The sequence below is a fragment of the Arvicola amphibius genome, chromosome 4 (assembly GCF_903992535.2).
Source record: "Arvicola amphibius chromosome 4, mArvAmp1.2, whole genome shotgun sequence".
NCBI classification, from domain to species: domain Eukaryota; kingdom Metazoa; phylum Chordata; class Mammalia; order Rodentia; family Cricetidae; genus Arvicola; species Arvicola amphibius.
The window spans coordinates 105,752,980-105,776,201 of record NC_052050.1 but is presented as its reverse complement, the minus strand read 5'-3'; the positions used below and the strand labels follow the sequence as shown (position 1 = coordinate 105,776,201).

At 54.3% G+C, this 23,222-nt stretch overlaps 2 protein-coding genes across 2 annotated transcripts in view; both read left to right on the top strand.

The window, feature by feature from the left end:
• Positions 1 to 12,180, top strand: part of Sin3b (SIN3 transcription regulator family member B) — a 35,335-nt gene extending 23,155 nt beyond the window's left edge. The window contains exons 11-19 of the mRNA XM_038325297.1: positions 1,785 to 2,023; positions 3,114 to 3,297; positions 5,142 to 5,682; positions 5,840 to 6,009; positions 8,455 to 8,628; positions 8,834 to 8,926; positions 10,553 to 10,647; positions 10,920 to 11,124; positions 11,227 to 12,180. Coding sequence (XP_038181225.1) covers positions 1,785 to 2,023; positions 3,114 to 3,297; positions 5,142 to 5,682; positions 5,840 to 6,009; positions 8,455 to 8,628; positions 8,834 to 8,926; positions 10,553 to 10,647; positions 10,920 to 11,124; positions 11,227 to 11,457 — 1,932 coding nt within the window. The 3' untranslated portion in view covers positions 11,458 to 12,180. The remainder of the gene's footprint in view (positions 1 to 1,784; positions 2,024 to 3,113; positions 3,298 to 5,141; positions 5,683 to 5,839; positions 6,010 to 8,454; positions 8,629 to 8,833; positions 8,927 to 10,552; positions 10,648 to 10,919; positions 11,125 to 11,226) is intronic.
• Positions 12,181 to 16,442: 4,262 nt separating this feature from the next.
• On the top strand, positions 16,443 to 17,821 carry F2rl3 (F2R like thrombin or trypsin receptor 3). Its single transcript, XM_038324633.1, has 2 exons — positions 16,443 to 16,561; positions 16,743 to 17,821. Exons 1-2 carry the CDS (start codon positions 16,456 to 16,458, stop codon positions 17,819 to 17,821), a joined length of 1,185 nt encoding a protein of 394 aa, XP_038180561.1. The 5' UTR covers positions 16,443 to 16,455.
• The last annotated feature ends 5,401 nt before the right edge of the window (positions 17,822 to 23,222 follow it).

Sequence of the window (23,222 nt, the reverse complement as noted above, 5' to 3'; positions counted from 1 at the left end):
GCAACCACATGGTGGCTCACAACCATCTGTAATGGGGTCTGGTGCCCTCTTCTGGGCTGCAGGCATACACACAGTCAGAATATTTTATACATAATAAATTAAAAAAACATCAACTAAAGGCAGTGGGTTAGTTAACTTAAAACTTTTTTTTTTTTTTTGAGAAGGCTCTGTGGGAGCCTTCTCAGTAACTTAAAACTTTTGTTAGCTTTATTTTTATTGATGCTGAAATTGAGCTTTCATCCCTCATTGAGTGTCCCTCCTGGGGACAGACAGAAACCACCCTTCCTATCCCAAAATTCACATGTCTTCTTGTTGATTCGGTTTTATTTCTTTCTAAGATTTACTTATTTTTATTTTTTGTGTGTGGGTGTTCGCCTGCGTGTAGGTCTGTGCACCATGTGTGTCTGGTGCCAACAGAGGCCAGAAGAGGCTACTGGATCCCCTGGAACTGGAGTTAAGGACAGTTGTGAGCCACCCTGTGGATGCTGGGAATTAAACCTCAGTCCCCTGGAAGAGCAGCCAGCTCTCCAGCCTTTGGTTTCCTTTTGAAACTGTCTCTCTTTGTAGCATAGGCTGGTGTACAATTTGTAATCATCCTGCCTCAGCCTTCCGAGTGCTAGGATGTGGGGGGGCACTCCCTACCCCAGGTCCTGAGGGTCCTGTGTGTGTGGTTCTATCTGTGCTATGACACGATTCCTGTGGGTAAGGCAGCTGCTGGGAAGTGGGATGTGAAGGCCTTACCTGGGGAGGCCTGGCTTTGGTATCCCATAGTGGGAGGGACCCAAAGGAGCCCAGTTGTGGTTTTTCTCCCCCTTCCTGAGCACTGCCGCCCACCCATGAGGGCAGCCTGTGCCTGAAGCACCTCTTCAAAGTCCTGTGTTCTATTTGAGACAAAGTTGTCTTAGAATGCACAGTCTCCTTCTGCCTCTCATGTGATGGGGTTATGGACCTGTGCTAAGCACAGCCTCCTGTTAATACTGTCATACCAACCTCTAAACTTCAGTGTGAGTTTGGGAGGGGGCGGTGATCAAACTGTAGTGGAAAGTGTGTGTGTGCATCTGAGTGTGTCTATGAGTATGGTTCTGCCAGCGGTGGAGTCGAGGCCTGAGCCACACATCCCCCTGATCTCTCTGCTGTCCTAATAATCAGTAGTCATACTCAGCCTGCCCTTCCCTCCTCCTGTGCACTCCCTTCTGTCCCATCCTCCACTCCGCTATCGTTTTCAGATAGACAGATGCAGTTTGTGTGGCGGCAAAGGCAAGAGGATTGATTGCCTAAGTTTCCTGTCTCTGGAAGATGAAAAAATGAACAAGGGCCTGGAAAGAGGACTCAGCAGTTAAGAATGCTGACTGTTCTTGCAGAGACCGTGGTTTAGGTTCCAGGACCCACTTTGGGCAGCTTACATCCTCCTTAATACCAGCTCCAAGGGGTCCAACAGCACCTTCTGGCCTCCAGAGGTACTGCACTCACTTGCACATACCGCACACAGATTTACACATAGGTGCAAAGTTAAAAATGAAATAAATCATTAAGAAAGCCAGCAAGTGAATAGAAAGTATAAATGATGTCACAGGGTAGGCCACTATGGTACCCAAGCACCCCATGAAGTGGTATGTACCACTTGCTGTCCCATTGTAACTGCACCCTTCCCACATGGTGTGCACGGTGGGCGCCCACGCTCACGGGCTCCACTGACAGCTCCTGACCACCTACCATACCACCATGCTCACCTTCGCACAGCTCACTGAGGCCCCAGTGCTGACCATACCTGGCCCTCCCTGCAGTTAGACGTTGTCCTGGAGACCAACTTGGCCACCATCCGCGTGCTGGAGAGCGTGCAGAAGAAGCTGTCTAGGATGGCGCCTGAGGACCAGGAGAAGCTGCGCCTGGATGACTGCCTGGGCGGCACGTCAGAGGTGATCCAGCGCCGCGCCATTCACCGCATCTATGGTGACAAGGCCCCCGAAGTCATCGAGAGCCTCAAGAGGAACCCTGTCACCGCTGTGCCTGTTGTTCTGAAAAGGTGTCCCTCCTTTCCACTTCCCTCCCTGACTCAGGGAGCTACTAGGGTTCCTGACCAGTGGTGTCACCTGACCCTGTTCCCAGGGCCAAAGGGAGGTACTGACCCCCAGCTGACCTCTCCCACACTCTAGTCCTGAACAGTCTTGACAGCCAGACTCCCAGACATCTGTTGTGGTCACATCCGTCTTCAGGTGTAGATATGCATTCTCACTTTTGGGGGTGGTTCTGGAACCCTTCAGACCCTTCTAGAATTTGATTCGGTGCTTACGTAAAACCTACACCCTGTCGATGCCTGTGCGTTACCCCAGGTGACTTAGAACACTGGTGGCAGTATAGATGCTATGTGTTCCTGCTTGGGTGTGCTTGAGTCCTGGGATGTGAAGGGCAGACTGTGACTGTAAAACACAGACCTCCCCAGCCTGCCTTCTCCTGACAGTGTTAGTGACAGCTGAGTAGGCAGCTGGGCACCTGGGAGAGGTGGAGGTCTAAAACCAGCCACTGCCGGAGAGATGCTCAACAGTCGAGAGCACTGCCAGCCCTTCCAGAGGACCCATGTGGCGGTTTACAGCTGTCTGTAATTCAGGGGCACCAGGCATGCACATACATGCAGACAAAGCATGCACACATATAAAATAATCATTTTTTTTTAGTAGCCATTTTGGCTATGTGGGACTACTGCCCCTCCCACTCCCTCTGTGTGGTTTTGGGATTTTGTTTGTTTGTTTAGGTGATTGATATGGTCTTATGTAGCCCAGGCTTGGAATTATTTCCCATGTGCCATGGCTAGCCTTCTAACTCCAGTCCTGAGTGCTGGATGACATCCTGCACCACCATTCTGTGCTCTTTTGTTTTTGTTTTGTTGTTGTTTTGGGTTTTTTTGTTTTTTGTTTTGTTTTTGTTGTTGTTGTTTTGTTTTGTTTTGGGGTTTTTTTTTTTTAGACAGGGTTTCTCTGGGTAATAGCTCTGGCTGTCCTGAAACTTGCTCTATAGTCCAGGTTGACCTAGAACTCACAGAGATCCATTTGCTTGCTTGTGCCTCCCAAGTGCTGGGGTTAAAGGCATGTATCAACACTGAGCTCCGCTCTCCACAGGCTGAAGGCCAAGGAGGAGGAGTGGCGGGAGGCCCAGCAGGGCTTCAACAAAATCTGGCGCGAGCAGTACGAGAAGGCGTACCTCAAGTCCCTGGACCACCAGGCTGTGAACTTCAAGCAGAATGACACCAAGGCTCTGCGCTCCAAGAGCCTGCTCAACGAGATCGAAAGCGTCTATGACGAGGTGAGGCGCCTGGGCAGAGACCTCACCCCTGGCCTGCAGAGCCCTTGCCTTGCAGTGTGGCTGGGGTGTGAAAGGCTGCTGCCTGCTGGACTTTGCTCTGGGCTTCTCTGCTGTGCAGATGGAGTTTTCGGTTTGTATAAGAGTGAATGTAAGTCCAGGTGTCCTTGAGGGGCCAGAGGCTTCTCCTCTTAGAGCTGGAGTTCTAGCTGAAGCCCAGCTCAGGTCTTCTGCAGGAAGATGAAGCACTCTTAGCTCCAGCCTCCATAGTGTGACCTTTGAGGGCAGATGTGGTGGCGTAGGGTAGAGCACTTGGCTAATTTGAGACAGCCACATGGGGAAAAAAATTGTTGAGGGGTCCATATATTAGTAAACCAGACTCTATCCCTGTGATAAGCATTTGAGAAAAAACATTCAACATGAAGGTTGGTGTTGGCTCATAGTTTGGGACGCCTCAGCTTGTCCGCCTAGCTCCTCTGTTTCAGACCGCTCACAAGTTGGCAGCATCATCGTAAAGGGAGAGGGGCACAGGCACCCTCCGAGGTGTCACCCGGGTACCCACCACCCCCACTCAGGCTCCGCCTGCCCCACTTCCCAGTAGCACCAATTAGGAAGCCATCATGAGGTCAGCTATCCATGAGCCTCGTGGGCCATTCGCCTCACAGTCGGCTCTGCCAACTGGGACCAGGGCATCCAGACTCCAGCACTGTCCAGTGCTTCCTGTTGCTGCGGTGAACACCATGACCACGAGCAATGGGGAGAAAAGGGTTTATTTAGCCTTCAGGTCCATTGTCAGGGCAGATGGAACGGGAGCTCTAGGTAGAGAAACACTGTTTACTAGCATGCTCCCCGTGGCTTGCTCAGCCTGCTTTCTGTGCTGCAGAACCTTCTGGGGGTAATGCCACCTACAGTGTCTGGGGCAGACAGTCGCCTCATCCAGTTTCCTCTTCCTAAGTGACTCTCACCTGTGTCAAGGTGACGACAACAACAACAAAATCGAGTGGAGCAAAGCACCGCCACATAAACAAAATAGGGGATTTGGGAGGCCAGGGAAGGAAGCCCAGGGTGTGTGAGGCTCTCTGGTTGGTGGGGCATTGGGCCCACCTGGACTCTGGCCATGAGTGTCTGACCTCTGGTGAGACCTGTGCTGGTAAACGGGGTCCTGCCTCAGATGGCACTTGAGCTTCACCATGTACTAACCAGTGAGAGCTGAGGTGATACCCAGGCCACTCCTAAAAGCTCCCTATCTAAAGAGAGTGTTTCCAGAACTCCATGCAGTGCCTGGAGTTGGTGCCCCCCAGAGGGTGGCTACTTACAGAGGTGGCACCTGGGTGGGGAAGGGCAAGTAGTGGTCACCTTTGGGTTTGGGCAGGTCATTATTCAGAACAGCACTACAAGGCCATGCAGTGAGCAGCCAGCATGCTCAAAGGCGTGGGCTCAGCAGAGGGGAGCCTGGTCAGAGAGTAGACTAACAGAGGACTGAGGTTTCTAAAGGCCTGGGTGATAGGCAGGGATATGGGGTAGGTACTGCTGAGTGCAGTTCCAGCCCTATGGAGTGGAGCTGAGTTTTTGAGTGACAGATGGTGAGGGCCCCTGGTACACTCTTGACCTCCCCCAGGGGAGACCTCCCCCATGGCCAGGCTTATGGGAAGCCCAGAAGAGTGGCTCTGCCATCTCATTGCAGTCCTCGAACCTGTGAGAAGAGGAAGGGTGGGTGAGTGGCCCCCCACTACTCAGGGTGTGTACCCTACTTGCCAAGGTCACTCATGCTTTCTGAGGAGGCTGTTGGGCTGGAGATGGGGCTTGGGTGATTGGCATGCCGTGCCCACTATCTGCCACCCTTGCAGCACCAGGAGCAGCACTCAGAGGGCCGCAGTGCACCATCCAGTGAGCCACACCTCATCTTTGTGTACGAGGACCGGCAGATCCTGGAGGACGCGGCTGCGCTCATCAGCTACTATGTGAAGCGTCAGCCAGCCATCCAGAAGGAAGACCAGGGCACCATCCGCCAGCTGCTCCATCGTTTTCTGCCTAGCTTGTTCTTCTCGCAGCAGCGCCCTGGCGTCTCTGACGACTCCGCGGATGAGCGCGAGCGCGATGGGGAGCCCGAGCGCAGGCGGCCGGCCGATGAGAAGCCCCCAGCGGACACGCCACCCGAGCCGCCCAAGGCCCTGGACGACGTGTACAGCCTGTTCTTTGCCAACAACAACTGGTACTTCTTCCTGCGGCTGCACCAGACGCTGTGCGCACGCCTGCTCAAGATCTACCGGCAAGCGCAGAAGCAGCTGCTGGAGCATCGGCGTGAGCAGGAGCGGGAGCAGCTGCTGTGTGAGGGTCGCCGTGAGAAGGCCGCCGACCCTGCCATGGAGCTGCGCCTGAAGCAGCCCAGTGAGCATCCGGGCCCAGGCGCTGGGCCAGCCTCTGCCCCTTTAGGCCTCCTTGGTAGAGGGTGGTGGAGGATCCAGGGCCCCGACTACGCTGGAGAGTCCCTAGAGAGTCTGGGCTGCCCTTGCAGGTGAATGAAGCTGCCGACCCCTCCCTCTAGGTGAGGTGGAGCTGGAGGAGTACTACCCGGCCTTCCTGGACATGGTGCGGAGCCTGCTGGAGGGGAGCATCGACCCCACTCAGTATGAGGACACCCTCCGCGAGATGTTCACCATCCATGCCTACATTGGCTTCACCATGGATAAGCTGGTGCAAAACATTGCTCGCCAGGTGAGGCTGGCCCGGGCAGGGCAGGCTGGGGAGCTCTCTTTACTTGTCACCTTGGGAATTGTTCTTCTCAACACTTGGTCACATAGCAAGTCTTCCCTTTCGTTTCAGTGAGATGAAGTTCACACAACAGAATTAACCATTTCATAACATTTAACACTGTTAACTGTCTCTAAGGCTAAGCCCTTACACCCCAGCTGTTCCAACATTCAAAATGAGAGCCCAAACACAAAGCTGTACCCTCTGGGGAAGAGTGTGCCTCTTGTGAGTTGAGTCAGTACCGGAAGTGCTTTAGAAAGCTGTTTCCTTCCAGTATTTCTTCATTTTACATATGTGTGTCTGGTCTGGACACACGAGAGCCATGGTGTGTGTGTCCTAAGACAGCTTTCAGGGCCTGGTTCTCTCCTTCCACTATGGGTCTCGGGGTTGAACTCAGCTCAGGTCATCAGGCTTGGCTGCAAATGCCTTTACCCACTGAGCCATCTCACAGCCCCAGGACTTTAGAGGAAAAGCACACAGAGTCCCAGATCTCCAGGGATCTCTCAGTGGGTTTTCGTGAGCAAAACTTCCCCACCCTGATTCAAGCCGTGTGGAAGTGGCTCATCCTAGCAGTGACCTCTGGCCTTCAGAGTGACCCGTGGCAGGGTCTCTCTGGGCTTGAGTGGCTGAGTCACCTCTGCAATGGGCTCTGACCTGGTATGCGGCAGTGGTCCCTCCCAGTGGTGAGTGAGGCCACGCCCTGTCTCCACCTCTGGTTGCTGGACCCACTTTAGTTAAGCTCATGCTGTACTTCCCCAGTGGCTTGTGGTCTGACCTCCTGTGACCACTAGGGGAAGCTAGAGAGCCTGTCTTGCACCCATGTTGCTCTCCAGCCCACCCTACCCTACCACATCACAGCCAGCAACTGTCATGGTCCCTCTGTCCTTTTCTTTCCTATGTGTTCCAGGAGTGAGTCTTCCTGTCCCTGTCCACAGCAGTGGCCACTGCACCTGGGTTATGGGGAAACATAGCTTTCAGGGTCACATACACAGTGTCAGGGCAGCTAGGGGGGACAGTAAAGGGCCATACCCCCTGGAACAACAGCCTTATTCTTGGCACTAGATTACTGGACCAGATCGGGCCCTTTTGTTAAAGCTCTTCTAGGACTGAGGAGGCGGCTCTCGTGGTTAGAGAACTTGCTGTGTGCAGTCGTGAAGACCTGGGTTCAGTCGAGAAGCTATGAGAAGCTGGGAATGGCAGCGTGCTCCTTGTCCTAGGGTTTTACATCAAGACCAGAACAAACTGAGGAGAAAAGGGTCAGGTTTCAGCTTAGAGTTCCATGTAAGAGTTCATCATCAAAAGCGGTGAGGGCAGGAATTTACACAGGGCAGGAACCTGAAGGCAGGAGCTGATGCAGAGGCCATGGAGGGTGCTGCTTCCTGGCGACTTGCTTCCCCTAGCTTACTCAGCCTGCTTTCTTATGGAACCCAGGACCACAGCCCAGGAGTGGAACCACCCACAATAGGCTGGGCCCGCCCCATCAATTGTAATTAGGAAAATGCCCACAGGCTGACCTACAGCCTGTTCTTACAGAGGCATTTTCTCAGCTGGGGCTCCCTCCTCTCATATGACTCCAGCTTGTGTCAAGTTGACATAGGACTACTGAGCACACTTGTGCCCCACGCTGTGGAGGACAGAACAGGAGGGTGGCTGGAGCTTGCTGGACATAGGGATGACTCCAGGTCCAGTAGGAGAATCCATCTCAAGGGAGTAAGACAGAGTGATAGAGGAGGACACACTGTCACCCACTCCTCTCTGCTGGCCTGTACGAGTGAACAAGTGTAAATGCACACACGTGCATGCGCGCGCACACACATACACACACCCTCTCATAGATGGTAGAAACTATTTTAAGAAGGAAATAATGAAATTGAGTAAGGAGGACGGGTGCTATCTGTGGCTGTCAAACCACTGTAGTGGCTGGCCAAGGGCTACCATGCTGGCACTGTGCCTACCTTGTCTGCAGCATTCCTGTTCCCTCTGTCCTGTCCTTGTGGAGATGGTGGGTGGGTAGGATCTGGACCATCATCCCTGTGGTGCCAAGTAGCACCTAAGACCTGCCGACCTGGCCCGACCTTTCTTTGTATTATGTTCTTCGTAAAAATGGGTAAAAGGACTGCTTTTCCCCACACATCTGGGAGGAACGTTTAGATGAGGCACTGCTTTCTCCATTAGTTTGCTGCTTGGTCTAGTCTGGTTTAGTCCGCTCTGGACTTAGCCTGGTCTGGTCTACCTACCAAAAAAAAAAAAAAGAAAAAGATTGTTATTTGTTCCCTGTGATTTAGTCTTCACCCCCCACCCACCCTCAGTCACAGACTTTTCTGGGGGGTGTGGCTGTGGCCAGTGTATCCAGGGGTGGAGGGCAGGCTGCAGGAGGTGGCAGTTGTGGCCTTGCTCTCTCCCTGCCAGCTTCACCACCTGGTGAGCGACGACGTGTGTCTGAAGGTGGTGGAGCTGTACCTGAATGAGCAGCAGCGAGGGGCAGCAGGCGGGAACCTGTCCTCCCGCTGCGTCCGTGCTGCCCGGGAGACAAGCTACCAGTGGAAGGCAGAGCGCTGCATGGCCGACGAGAACTGCTTTAAGGTGAGAGGCTGTGCGGTGGCCTGGGACCAAAGGCAAGGCCACTGGGAAAGGACTGGACACTGAGCAGGATGCCAGGGGCACTGTCATCACACTTGTGGACCACACTTGTGGTAGCACCTGTTGGGTCCCTCCTACAGGGCAGTGCCAGGACCTTGAAGGGTGTTAGGGGCGGGTGATGACTGCTCAGGCTCTGGCCACCCCCCAGGTAATGTTCCTGCAGCGCAGAGGACAGGTGATCATGACCATAGAGCTCCTGGACACTGAGGAGGCGCAGGCAGAGGACCCTGTGGAGGTGCAGGTGAGTCTGCTCCCGTCGTCTGGAGTCAGCGTGTAGGTCGGCCCTGCAGCCTTCCTCCTGCCTACACTCACACCACAGATCACAGTAGCACAGTCCTGGCCACATCTCCCACTCTGCTTACAGTTAAAAATACACCCATATAAGCCCAAAGCTGTCACTGAGGACCCTTCCTCTGTCCTCCTGGTACCTTCCAGGGTCCCTGTGTGCCTGTCACTCAGTGTGAACACTCACTTCCTGAGTGCGCACAAGTGACCACAGGCCAGGATATTGCAAGAGTAGAGCCATACCTTCTTGTCCTGGATGACTGGGGTCCCAACCCCTAGAAGTGCTAGGAGGCCCCTCGTGATCTCCAGTTGCCGTAGCCAGGTAATGGTGCACAGCTTTAACCCCAGCAGAGGAGGCAGAGGCAGGGAATCTCTGTGAGTTCGAGGCCAGCCTGGTCTACAGCGAGCTCCTGGGGCTGTAGTTCGGTGGTAGACGCTTGCCTGGCATGTGACCAGACCCTGGGTTCCCTCCTCGGTGCTGCAAAACAGAATATAAAAATGAAGACTGCCACCTTCTACAACCCCACTTTGACTGTGTGTGGAAAGGACCTTTCCTGCAAATGAGGTCACACGTAGGTCCCAAGACTCTAGAGGGCCAGAGCCAGACAGATGCACACACACACACACACACACACACACTGCAGGCCTCCCTCCACTCTTCCTCTTAGCCACAGTCTCTAGACAGATGTGAAATGTGAGTACTCTGGTAGCCACACCTTCCTGTCCTTGGCTGAACTGGCTAAGCACAGGGAGGGAGGAGGGAGGGAGTCCAGGCTAGACCTGAAGGCACATACCCATTCCTCCTTGAAGACCAGGCTATCCCTGTTGCCTGCTGCAGTCAAAAGCCCTCTTCCCCACAGCCTCTATTCCCCAGCAGTCCCCCGCCCCACACATAAAGGCTCCCCGTGTAGGCAGCACTCTAAGAAAGAGATATCCATACACCTTGCCCTTTTCCCTTCCCACGTCAAGAGGAAACATTCCATGGAGTTTGTCTGGAGACTGTCCCGGTTGGCTTTCTGTTGCTGTGATAAACATCAGGACCAAAAGCAGCTTGGGGAGGAGAGAAGGATGTTTGGGTTAACATTTCCACACCACAGTCAGTCCATCTAGGCAAACAGGCAGGAGCTTACTAGCTTGCAACTTAGGCTCAGCTGCTGAGGAGTGGCTCTGCCCACAGCGTACGGGGCCCCCACAGACGTGTCCACGTGCTAATCTGATGGAGGCAATTCTTCATTTGAGGGTCCCTCTTCCTTGGAGACTCTAGGCAGGGGCTCTATTCTGAGCCACACCCCAGCCTTTTTATACCCTGCTGCCCTGCACTGTACTCTTTGGCTCAAACCCTGTCCTAAGGTGAGGACACCATGCGACAGCTGCCTAGACTTCCCTATGGAGGCGCGCCTGCAGGTCCCAGACCCAGTGTCTTGAGGCTCTGGTGGTCTTTCCCATGGCGTCAGCTCCTCAGCCATGTCTGGCCTCCTTATGTTTTGGGGCTGGGTACAAACTCTTAGGATTTGGGATCCAGGATGAGAGGTGGGCCACCTTATCCCCAGGGACTCATAAGGTATGTTTGTCCCATGCCCAGCACCTGGCTCGCTATGTGGAGCAGTACGTGGGGACTGAGGGTGCATCCAACTCGCCCGCTGAGGGCTTCCTGCTGAAGCCGGTGTTCCTGCAGAGGTGAGTACAGGGCCCCACGTGTGCCACCCACCAGTGCCTGGTGTGCAGGGAGATATGGCATGGAACGAGGATGCGGGAGGTTTAGGGGGTAATCTTGGGCCGGCAGGAGGCTACCCCACCCCCAGGGATCAAAAGGGGCAGCCATCAGCCTTGCTGAGAGAAGCTTCTGGAAATGGAGAGTAGGAGAACAAGCTAACACGCATGCTAGGCAGTCACCATCACCTGGTCCTCTGGTGCCCGCAAGTCCCCTCCCCGAAGCCCTGTCCCCACAGGAACCTGAAGAAATTCCGGCGCTGGCAGTGTGAGCAGGTGCGTGCCTTGCGCGGTGAGGCCAAGAGCTCGTGGAAGCGGCTCATGGGCGTGGAGAGCGCTTGCGATGTGGACTGCCGCTTCCGCCTGGGCACACACAAGATGGTGTTCATCGTCAACTCTGAGGACTACATGTACCGCCGCGGGACGCTGTGCCGTGCCAAACAGGTGCTGCATCCACACCCACCCACCTGAGCTCATGAACCTCATATCTCATGACCCACTCTGCACCCCAGCCCCAGAAATTCACACACACATATTCTTCCTCAGTTGCAGCCCCTAGTGCTGTTGCGCCACCACCGTCACTTCGAGGAGTGGCACGGCCGCTGGCTGGAGGACAATGTGACTGTGGCTGCTGCAGGGCTGGTGCAGGACTGGCTGATGGGTGAGGAAGAGGAGGACATGGTGCCCTGCAAGACGCTCTGCGAGACTGCGCACGTGCACGGGCTGCCTGTGACGCGCTACCGGGTGCAGTACAGCCGTCGCCCTGCATCACCGTGAGCAGCTGGAAGAGGCTCCAGCACGTGAACCCCATCCCCACCCCACGTGTCATGCCCCAACAGGGCCGTAGTCACTTTGAGCTCGAGGTCACAGCTTGACCTCAAACAAGCAGAAGCTGTATGTAGCTCTTGCAGTACAGACCAGACCCTGGGCAACGGCAGGGGTCCCGCACGGGCAGCCCCTCCCACAGAATTCTAGATGCTTATGCACAAGTATTTATTCCTTCCTGCGCTCATAGTGGTTGTGACTTTCGCAGCAGCAGCTCCCCTGGCTTCCCACGGGTGAGACCTCCTTGTGGGCTAGCAAACCTCCCGCTGTCCAGCAGCTGCTCTCCGCAGGCTCGCATCGCTGTGCCAAACCCAAGGTTCCAGAGAACACCTGTTCTCCGTGTTTCCTGAACCCGTTTTTGACCCCGGGCCTGGGCACTCGGGAGCAGATGTGCCTACCCAGGCCCAACTGCGTGCCTCACAAGGGATCCACGGGCACCTTGAGCACATCCTAGTTTCCTGAGAAGGGCGTTGCTCATGGGAACCCCGAGCCCCAGGCCCCTCTGGGCCTCCATTCCCCAGCAAGGAGGCCAGGCACCTTCGCATGCTTCTGGGGAGCCACTCCTTAACGTTTTTGAGGAATTTATGTTCCGGCCTTGACCTCCCTTCGCAGCTGTTTTGAATGTAGTTTTCTTTTTCTATTTATTTGCACATTAAAGTTAAATATTGACGGCAAGCCTCGGGATCCGCCCGTCATTTCCTACAAGAGTACCGGCCAGGTTTTGCCTATGGTTGAGTCTCAAGTGGTGTTAGCAGCCCACTCCAGAGCCCTTACGCAGAAGAGCAGAAACTTCCTGAAATGACAGCAGCTCCCCTAACCTAGGACTGCTTTCCAGAATATTCTTTCCCACTTATCTTTTCACATCCAATAGAGGCACCTCCTTCCCACACCTGGGTTGTGCTTGTATAAACCATTTTGGGAGTGTGGCTGCCATAGCAACTAAAGGCGCTGACAACCGTAGTCCCATTCCCAGACCCCAAGGAGAGAACCAAGTCACAAGCACCAAACTACTTTAAGCTGTAACAAGTTTATTTTTAAAAACTATGCTGGTTACCAGGACAGTGGTGAAGCACAGAGACGGTTAATCCAGCAGAGGCAGTGTAGTGAGTAGCTGCGGGCAGACCAGCCACCTGGCTAGCTTATGCCCCGAAATATCAACACACAAACTGTATTCATTGCCTGGCCCATTAGTTTCAGCCTCTTACTCACATCTTGATTAACCCATATCTAATAATCTGTAGCACTACGAAGTGGTGCCTTACCGGGAAGATTATAGTGTATGTCCATCTTGGGCTGGAGCTTCATCGTGTCTGACCTGGTGGCTGGCTTCATGGCGACTGTCCCAGAGAGGAGAGGCGGGGCAATTGTCTGAGCCATCTACCTCACTTCCTTCTTCCTGTTCGGTCTACTCCATCCACCTAAATCCTGCCCTATCAAAAAGCCAAGGCAGTTTCTTTCTTAACCAATGAGAGTCCTCCATCAAGGCAGAAGCAGGCAGGTCTCTGTGTTGAAGGCCAGCCAGTACTGCAGAGTGAGGCCTTGTCTCAGAAGAGAAAAGAGAAGAAACCCAACACATTCATACTGAGGTCTGGAGTGATGGCCCCGTGGTCAAGCGCACTGGCTGCTCTTCCAGAGGACCCAGGTTTGATTCCCAGCACCTACACGGAGACTTCAAACCCATTTAACTTCCGTTTCAGGGCATTCCCTCCAGTTTTCACCAGCGCCAAGCAATCGAGGCCCACATACGGCCTATGCAATGTGTGGTCTTGACACGTGTCAGGCAATCACAACGCCTACATACATGGTGTGTTGTGTGTGTGTGTGTGTGTGTGTGTGTGTGTGTGTGGTAACACTGGGCCAGGAAGATGGCTCAGCAGCTAAAGGCGTTTGCACCAAGGCTGAAGCCCAGTGTCTGGGACCCACATTGTAGAATGAGACCCAACAGACTCCCTCAAGTCCGTACTCCAGTGGGTCACACACACCCCACACACAACACAGCCTAACACTAACTGAAAATACAACCCAGAAGGAGTCCAGTCTAAGCTATGAGGAGAAAATAACATGCCCAACTGTCACGATCTTTTCTCTTCAGAATGCTCCCAACTTGTAGACAGTCCCTAGACTCATCAACTGGTACCCCCTCCCTACTCCCCATCTTTATTGGTGACCTTGGTGACTCCAGGACCCCATTATGTGTAAAATCCCAGACTCTGCCTGTCTGTGATGGGCTTAGTTCATTCAACAGGAAGACTTCAGTGCCCATCTATGTGGTGGATGTGCCCCATGTCCTTCCTTATTTAGGGCTGGAACCCAGGGCCATCCTGTACCCAACTTGTCACGGTGTCCCTCACAGGAAACCCTGCATCCTTCCCTTGCATGTCACAATGCTGTTCCTGTGGAGGATCTGTTGATGGGCACCCCACCACATCTGCCCCTTCCCCACTCCCCTTCAGACACAAGCATCCTGCTCCAGGCACCTTCATGTCTTGGGGGGGGGGCAGCTCTAGCCTCAATTCAGACATGTCTGCCTTGAGTGGAAAAGAGTCAATTACCAAACCTTCTTGCCCTGGTTGTTCCTGAGAAGCCTCAGTTTCCCCTCCTAGTGCAGGGACTAATCCTGAAGGCCTGACTATTCACCCACATCCTGCTAGATTAGGGTGTGGGAGGTAGGAGGTGACCATGCGGATCTCCCTTTCCCCAGATGGTTTCACGTTTCCAGGCTTTGGCCACCGTGTCCTGGGTTCTGCTGTTCCCAGAATCCAGCCCACATTGCACATTCTGAGGCTAGCCCTGCTCCAGGACAGAACTGTGGAGGGGTTCTTCTAGGCAGCCTTTTTTTTTTTTTTTTTTTTTTTTTTTTTTTTTTTTTGTAAGCATTGCTGGACATAAAGCTAGAGTACTCGGGTTGTGACGTGGACTTTAGCTACATCCCCCCAGACCTCAGTTTCTCCTTCTGATTTTCTCTTCTCCCCACCTCTTTCCAGAAAGCTTGTCTGTGTACACATTGAGGGTAGAGGTCTAAGTCACGTGTCTTCCCCCAGCACTCTCCACCATGGTCTCTCAGTGAACCCGCAGCTCAGTGAGCAGTGACCCCAGACTCCTCCAGTGTCCACTCACTGGCTGGGCATTACAGATGTGAGCAGTGAACCTCCAGACTCCTCCAGTGTCCACTCACTGGCTGGACATTACAGATGTGAGCAGTGACCTCCAGACTCCTCCAGTGTCCACTCACTGGCTGGACATTACAGATGTGAGCAGTGACCTCCAGACTCCTCCAGTGTCCACTCACTGGCTGGACATTACAGATGTGAGCAGTGACCTCCAGACTCCTCCAGTGTCCACTCACTGGCTGGGCATTACAGATGTGAGCAGTGACCTCCAGACTCCTCCTGTGTCCACTCGCTGGCTGGGCATTACAGATGTGAGCAGTGACCTCCAGACTCCTCCAGTGTCCACTCACTGGCTGGACATTACAGATGTGCTCCGCCATGCTCAGGTGTCACACATGGGCACTGGGGATTTGAACTCGGGTCCTTTGCTTGCACAGCATCCTCTCTGAAGGAACCCTCTCCGCACTATTCTTTGTGGACTTTCTCACCACATAGCCCATGCTGTCCTGGAAATTGCAATCCTCCTGCCTCAGCCTGCAAGTGCTGGGGTGACAGGCATGCCCACCACCTCGTCTAAGCAGGTGGTCTCCACAGATCATTGCCTGTGACAATTCCCCAGAGTGTCAAGGACACCAAGGCAACTCAGGGACCCTCTACAGAGGCCTGGCCACCTCCCTCACTAGTCAGACCTGGAACGTGTCACATCTATGGAAGGGGACAGATCCCCTCAGCTGTCTCCACCTGACCCCAGAATCACATGGAGGCCTAATTTCTGCACCTCACTTTACTCCAGGTCAGGCAAGGAGCTGCGGTAAAGGAGGCATCCATATGGCAGGGTGACCCCCAAGAAGACTTGGGGTACTCTGGGAAACAACAATTGTTGATGTAACCTTTAGGGTTTTTTTTGTTAATGCATACAATCACTATATTTATTTATTTATTTATTTTATTTGTTTGTTTGTTTATTTATTTGAGACAGGGTCTCACCATATAGCCCTCTCTGTCCTAGAACTCACTCCATAGACCAGACTATCCTTGAACTCACAGAGATCCACCTGCCTCGGCTTCCTGAAGTGCTGGAGTTAAAGGTTTGCACCATCATTCATAGCCTGGTGTGTGTGTGTGTGGCCTGGTGTGTGTGTGTGTGTGTGTGTGTGTACATATGCCAAAGTGCCATACAAGGAGGCCAAAGTGCAGTTCATGGGAGTTCATTCTCTCCTTCCATCATGTGGGTCCTGCAGAGGGAACTCGGGCCATCAGACTTAGTGGCAAGCACCTTCATCTACAGTGTCATCTTGCTAGCCCTTATTGCCTGCTCTGACAGAGCCAGGACACCTTGGGATGGGCCATTGTCCTGCCAGCCACAGAGAGGAAGTAAGGGTTGGCTTCAGGAAGGGTTAAGAACCCGACATGGTGGTGACTTGGAGGAGGGCTGGACAGGAGTTGTGTGACTAGCCAGCAGGAAGTGGCCACTTGATCCACAGATGTTTCCTGGGCTGGGTGGAGTAGACAGTGTTGTAGAGATGGGGTGGTGGGAGTGGGGATGGGGCTGAAGCACAGGACCCTCTTTTCCATTCTTGGCCCCGTTTCTTGTGAGGCATCTTGGAAAGATGGAGACCTAGGCAGGAGACCTGATCTCTTAAGCGCACACAGGGACCTCCCATGGCTCCAGGGTGAGCAAGCGGACTCTGGTGCCTAAGTGGGGGTGGGAGCACTGCTCCAGGGTTATCTCCCTGGAAGTACAGTCTGCGCTCTGCCCCGGCTCCGGAAGCCAAGGGTGGCTTTGACAAGGCAGGAAGCCCCAGGCTGCAGCCGAGAAGTGGAGTCTGACCCTGGCAGCATGTCCTGGCTGCTGCTGTGTCCACTGGTGCTGGGGCTCAGCCTGACACAGGGCACCCAGACCCCTAGCGTCTATGATGATGGAGAAAGTACCGGGGGAGGCCATGGTAAGTGATTGTCCCTTGATGGGGTGGATCAGAAATGGAGCCACAGCTAGGCAGGCTTACAGCCTTAAGTTCCTAAGCCTTGAGCCTTTGGGGCTGGATTGTATCCTTCCATTCACCAGCCCACAAGGTCCCCAAAGGCAGGGCAGGGCACGGGTTGACTGACATCCCCTCTCTCCTACAGAAGGCACTGTGGGTCCCACAGCTGGACTCAAGGAGTCGAAGTCCCCAGGCCAGCTTCACCCACGAGGCTTCCCAGGCAAGTTCTGTGCCAACGACAGTGACACGCTGGAGCTTCCTGCCAGCTCTCAAGCGCTGCTGCTGGGATGGGTCCCCACGAGGCTGGTGCCTGCCCTCTATGGGCTGGTGGTGGCCGTGGGGCTGCCGGCCAATGGACTGGCGCTGTGGGTGCTGGCCACACGGGTGCCCCGCCTGCCATCTACCGTCCTGCTCATGAACCTCGCCGTCGCGGACCTGCTGCTGGCCCTGGTGCTGCCACCACGCCTGGTCTACCACCTGCGTGGCCAGCACTGGCCCTCTGGGGAGGCTGCCTGCCGGATGGCCACAGCTGCCCTCTATGGCCATATGTACAGCTCAGTGTTGCTGCTGGCCGCCGTCAGCCTGGACCGGTACCTGGCCCTGGTGCATCCTCTGCGAGCTCGTGTGCTGCGTGGTCGGCGCCTGACCACCGGGCTTTGCTTGGTGGCCTGGCTCTCGGCAGCCACCCTGGCCCTGCCTCTCACTCTGCAGCGGCAGACCTTCCGGCTGGCCGGCTCTGACCGCACGCTGTGCCATGACGCACTGCCCTTGGCTGAGCAGACCTCCCACTGGCGCCCGGCCTTCACCTGCCTGGCCGTGCTGGGCTGCTTTCTGCCACTGCTGGTTATGAGCCTGTGCTATGGGGCCACCCTGCGTGCACTGGCGGCCAGCGGCCAGCGCTACGGCCATGCACTCAGACTGACTGCCCTGGTACTGGCCTCCGCAGTGGCCTCTTTCACACCCAGCAACGTGCTGCTGGTGCTGCACTATTCGAACCCAAGTCCTGAGGCATGGGGCGATCTCTACGGAGCCTACGTGCCCAGCCTGGCGCTCAGCACCCTCAACAGCTGTGTGGACCCTTTCATCTACTACTATGTGTCCCATGAGTTCAGGGATAAGGTACGGGCCATACTGTGTCGCCAGCCGGAGACCAGCAGCTCCTCCCAAGCCTCCAGAGAGGCTGGACGCCGAGGGACTGCCATTTGTTCCTCTACACTTCTGTGACAGACGGCTGAGGCGGGAAGAGGGCGTTCAGGGTTGATTGGATCCCCTCTTAAACTACTTCCCTTCTGAACCCTCAGGACATGACCTTATTTGGAAATGCAACTGGTGTGACCGTCATTAGTGGAGCTGAGGTCCACAGGAGAAGGGCGGTAGCCGACACCCTTGTAGAAGAGGAGCCGTGGGCCCCAGTGCTGCGCACCTGTGGGCACCAGTGCTGGCACCAAGAGGGCGGAGGGAAGAGGTTATCTTTGACTACATAGTGAATTTAGAACTAGCCTGGGCTATGTAAAACTCTGTTCTTAAAAAAAAAAAAAATACAGGGGCCAGGCGGTGATTGCACATGCCTTTAATCACAGCACTCGGGAGGCAGAGGCAGGTGGATCTTTGTGAGTTCAAGGCCAGCCTGGTCTACAAGAACTAGCTCCAGGACAGGCTCCAAAGCTGCAGAGAAACCCTGTCTTGAAAAAAAAATACAGTAACAGAGCACAAGAATGTGTGACTACAGAGGCAGACAAGAGAGACGAGGCCACAAGTCAAGAGATGCTGAGGGTGGCGAGGGTCACTGAAGACCAGAAGTGAGACAGTTTCTGCCTCAAAGCCTCAGAGAAACCCAGCCGGGGACACACTGACCTTGTCAAGGGGTCTGTCAGAACCGTGAGCTGATAAACTTCAAACCTTTGTGCTTTGTGCATGTGTCTTTATGGTGTGTGTGTGTGTGTAGGCATGTGTGTGTAGGTGTGTGCCTGTATGGTGTAGGTGTGTGTGTGTAGGTGTGTGTGTGTAGGTGTGTGTGTGTGTAAGCATGTGTGTGTAGGCATGTGTGGGGGTGTGTGTAGGTGCGCGTGTGTGTGTAGGTGTGTGTCTGTATTGTGTAGTTGTGTGTGTAGGCATGTGTGTAGGCATGTGTGTGTGCATGAGCCTGTGGCTGCACCAGGGGGCCAGAGGATGACAGGTGCAGGTGCCTTACTCAAGTCCTTCTCTACCTTTAAATTTTTAAAAAATTATTTTACCGAGCTGAGCAGTGGCTCAGCCTGTTAAGCGTGGCGCTTGCGAGTCCGAGGGCCCGGGTTCGAACCCCGGGTCTGGTCCCGATGTTCGGTTCTGTCACAGAGTGGCATGGGCCATCTGTGTCCCGTGTGTGAGGTTTCCCACGCCACAAGAGGGCGTGGGAAATTATTTTATGGTCATGTGGTGGAGACACATGCCTTTAATCCCAGCACTTGGGAGGCAGAGGCAGGTGAATCTTGGAGTACAAAGCCTGTGGTCTACAGAGCGAGTTCCAGGTCAGCCAGGGCTACTCAGAGAAACCCTGTCTTGAAAAACCAAAACTAGTTATTTTATGTGTGCATGGGTTCTGCCTGTATATAAGTTTGCTCACTGCATGTGCCTGGTGCCCACAAGGTCGTAAGAGGGTCCCTTTGGCCTGGAGTCACGGATGGTTCTGAGCTATCACGTGGGTCCTCAACAAGAGCGACCGATGCTCAACTGCCAAACCGTCTCCACAGCCTCCACCTTAATTTGTGAGATTGGTCTCGGTAGATCTGAAACTCATTGCCTATGGCAAGGCTGGCCCACCAGGAACTCCCAGAATCCACTGTCTCTGCACAGCTCCTGGCTTTTACGCGGGTTCTGGGGATCCAGACTCAGTCCCCATGCATGCACAGCAAGCGCTAACCCCTGACTGTTTTGCCTGCCCTCTCTCTGTGAGTACTCTTTAAAAGCCACCCGGCTCATTCATCCATTCTGCTATGCTTGTCCTAAGATGCTGCAAGGGGTGAATGAAGATTCCTTGGCCCATCTGATACCTCAGCTCTGCTCTTGGTGTCCCTGTGCTTAACAAGGTCCCTCATGGGCTGGCGAGATGGCTCCGTGAGTAAAGGCACTTGCTGCCAAGCCTGAGGGCTTGAGTTTGGTCCCCTGGCCCCCATGGTAGGAGGGAACCCAGTCCCACGTGTCCTCTGACCTTCACACCTGTGCTGCAGCGTACACACGTGACAGTCACGTGCTGCAGCGTGCACACACATGACCATCACTCGTGGCCTGGATTAGTGTCCTGTCCCCTCCCCCAGCCCAAAGGGTCAGTTGCAGGTGGAACAATGGGGGCCACTGCTCTCAGGGGCCAGCCACGGTGCCTCTAAGTCACTTGCAGCCAGGCTCTGTGTGCAAACAGGCTTGTGCCCTCGGGACTAGCCCTACATTCTGTTGTTGGCTGAGGGCTGAAGATCACACATGACTTCGGGAGTCAGCTTGTACCTACTACTGGCCCCTGCAGCAGTGGACACAGGACTTCCACATGGCTGGAAGGTGTGGATAACACAGACTTCTCAGGCTGCAGCAGCCTTGGGCCTCAGCCTTTCAAATGTGTGGGGTCTCTGGGGGTCTGCCCATGACCCAGCCCATAGTACTAAGTTGGGGTGCACTCTGAGCAGGTTCTGCTGACCAGCTTGTTCTTGGACCAGCGCAGAAAGTGTAGGCACGGACGTCTGTGGGTACAACCTGGCATCTTGCCCTAGGACATCACTGCAGGTGGTGGAGGTGGAGGCTGATGACCTCTGGAAAGACAGAAAATGGCACGGGGAATAGTCGCTAGGGAGGATAGTTAACTTTCAAACCTTTAGATTAAGAGCACCTGAAGTTTAGAGTCAGAACCTGCCCAGGCACTTGGAAGTTTTGAATAGGTGCCTTAAGGGGCTCCCGGGCCCATGGGGTCCCCACTGCGGACTGAAACATGAGGTGCTGGGAAAGGAGACTGGCACAGATCTGCCCCCAAGCCGGGCAACACCCCAACCCAGGAAGCCCACCCCAAACTGCCCCAATCCTACTCAGGTCCAACTCCACACCCCTCCCACCCTGCTCCTCCCGGTCTTGTCTTGGGACCTTGGCTGTTCTGCTTTGACCCCTGGTCTCTGATCTCAAGGGCAAACCTTTTCTGGAGTCAGAAGGGGTGCGCCCTGGTTATGGGAGTTTGCAACAACAGCAGGTTCCACAAACTCACCAGGACCTATGTGCCACCTACCTGCACATGGACTCTGAGCACAGACCTGGGGTGAAAGGGCTGTAGTGCGGGCCTTAAGGGACCAAGGGTGACAACCGGTAGGGTGGAGAGTGAGGAGCGAGGCCAAGAGCCTGAAGTTGGTAAATAAGTCCGGGACAGTGCTGATGCACACCCCCTCTCTCCCACTGGTGTCTACTACGTCCAGTGGGAAGCACTTCTCTCTTCGCTCATACCAGGAACCCCCAGCTTGCTGGCACTAGCCAGCAGAGTCCTTGTGGGAGAGAAGATTGACCTTTGCTGGTGCGAGCCCCCCAGGGCCACCTTGCATTTCTGGTGATGCTGGCTATTGCTCCTCACTTTGGGGACTGTTACCAGTTTAGTTTTGATTGTTGTGATAAGCACAGTGACCAAAGGCAATGCCAAGGAGGAGAGGGTTTATTTGGGTCACAGTCCGTCATCAGGGAAGGTTGGTAAAGGAACCTGGAAGCAGACAGTTGTTTGTCATCTGATGTGGGTGCTGGGAACCGAACTCCAGTCCTCTGCTAGAGCAGCAAGCCCTCTTAACCCTTGCATCGGCTCTCCAACCTTTTTTTCTGAGTTTTTACCATGTAGCCCTGGATGGACTTGAACATCCTCCTGTCTCAGCCTTCAAACAAGATTTACAGGAATGGAGACCACACCTAGTTCCCATTGTGCCAGGTGGAGAGCTGACCCACACTGTCTAGGTCTGGATGCTATCTTTAGAACATGCTTCCAACAATTGCCACCCCTCAGCTGCACTCTAGGGATGGTCCATCTAGTCCCACTTTGTGCAGAGGCTATGTGGCCTAAGCCAATTGTTGCAGTTCTAGGAGCCAGTCCTGGAGAGACCAGGCCCATAGGGGAGCAACCTCCCCTGTGGGAACAGACATCTCTTCTAAAACCCACCCTCTACCTCTTGCTGGGATTGAAGGTGTGCACCAACATGGCTGGCCCAGGATGCTGTGTATTTTAGGAAATGTCTGTCCAGGGTGTGTGAGCCAGCCCAAGTGTGAAGACCCGAGGACAACTTGCAGGGGTGAGTTCTCTCCTTCCATGTGCACGTGGGTTCCAGGGATGAAACTTGGGGTAGGTCTGGCAGCAATCAGCTTTACTTGGTGAGCAGGCTTGCTGGCCCTGCAGTGTCTTCAGAACTTCCTTGTGGACCTTACTGTGTGTGGGGACTCCAAGGTGTTCAGTGACCATCCAAATCTGCCTAGCCTCTCCAATCATTGCACCCCCCTCACATGTGTGGACAGTGGTGATGCCTGCGGCCTCTGTGCCCCTCACTGTGGAACGGAACACTTTAGAGCTGCACAGACAGCTGCCCTGTCAACCCGAGGCAGGGCTCCCCAGAGAGCTCGAGGTCACAAACACTGATGGGCTTTTCAGTTGAGCTTTGCATGACCGTGACTTTGTAAAGACAATAAAGACGGGAACTTGGGGTCATCACTATATTGGCTGCACTAAGCAACCAGCAAGCACTCCTCTGGGGGACCTGAGAGCTGAGGTCAGCAAACATCTGTCCTTTGGGAACAGTCCGGAGGCTATCAGGCTGCTTTGGCAGAGGCCACAGAGGAAGTGGTTGCAGGGAAGAGGGCTGGTCATTGGCTACAGCAGCCTGGATGCTCAGAGGCTCCACGGGCTTCTTTGCAGCTGGAACCCACGAGTCATCTCAAATCAGTCAAGTAGTTAAGAAACACTCCCACCCCATACTGCAAAGAAAGGCCCCCTCCCTGGTCTCAAACCCTGGCCTCAGGATGCTCCAGCCTGAGCCTCCTCTGGGCTGACCATGCAATGGGATAACAAGGGCAAACCAACTTTGAGCTGGGGACTGAACTCAAGCATCTGTGCATACCAGGCAAGCAGGCTACCAACTGAGCTACATGCCTGTCCCATTTTTAACTCCTCAAGACAGAGTCTTATGTAGTCCAGGCTAGCCTCAAGCTTACCAGGAAGCCGTGGATGACCCAGAACTCCTTTTTATATAAGACAGGGTCTTGCTGGGTGGTGGTGGTTCAGATCTTTTTTTTTTTTTTTCTTTTTTTTGGTTTTTCAAGATAGGGTTTCTCTGCAGCTTTTTTAGAGCCTGTCCTGGAACTAGCTCTTGTAGACCAGGCTGGCCTCGAACTCAGAGATCCGCCTGCCTCTGCCTCCCGAGTGCTGGGTGGTTCAGATCTTTTATCCTAGCACTTGGGAGGCAGAGGCAGGTGGATCTCTGAGTTCAAAGCCAGCCAGGTCTATAAATTGAGTTGCAGGACAGCCAGGGCTATAGAGAGAAACCCTGTCTTGGAAAAAAAAAAAAAAACATAACAAAACAAGGGTCTCACTGTATAGTCCTGGCTAGACTGGAACTCACTCTGTAGACTCAGCTGACAGAACTCAATG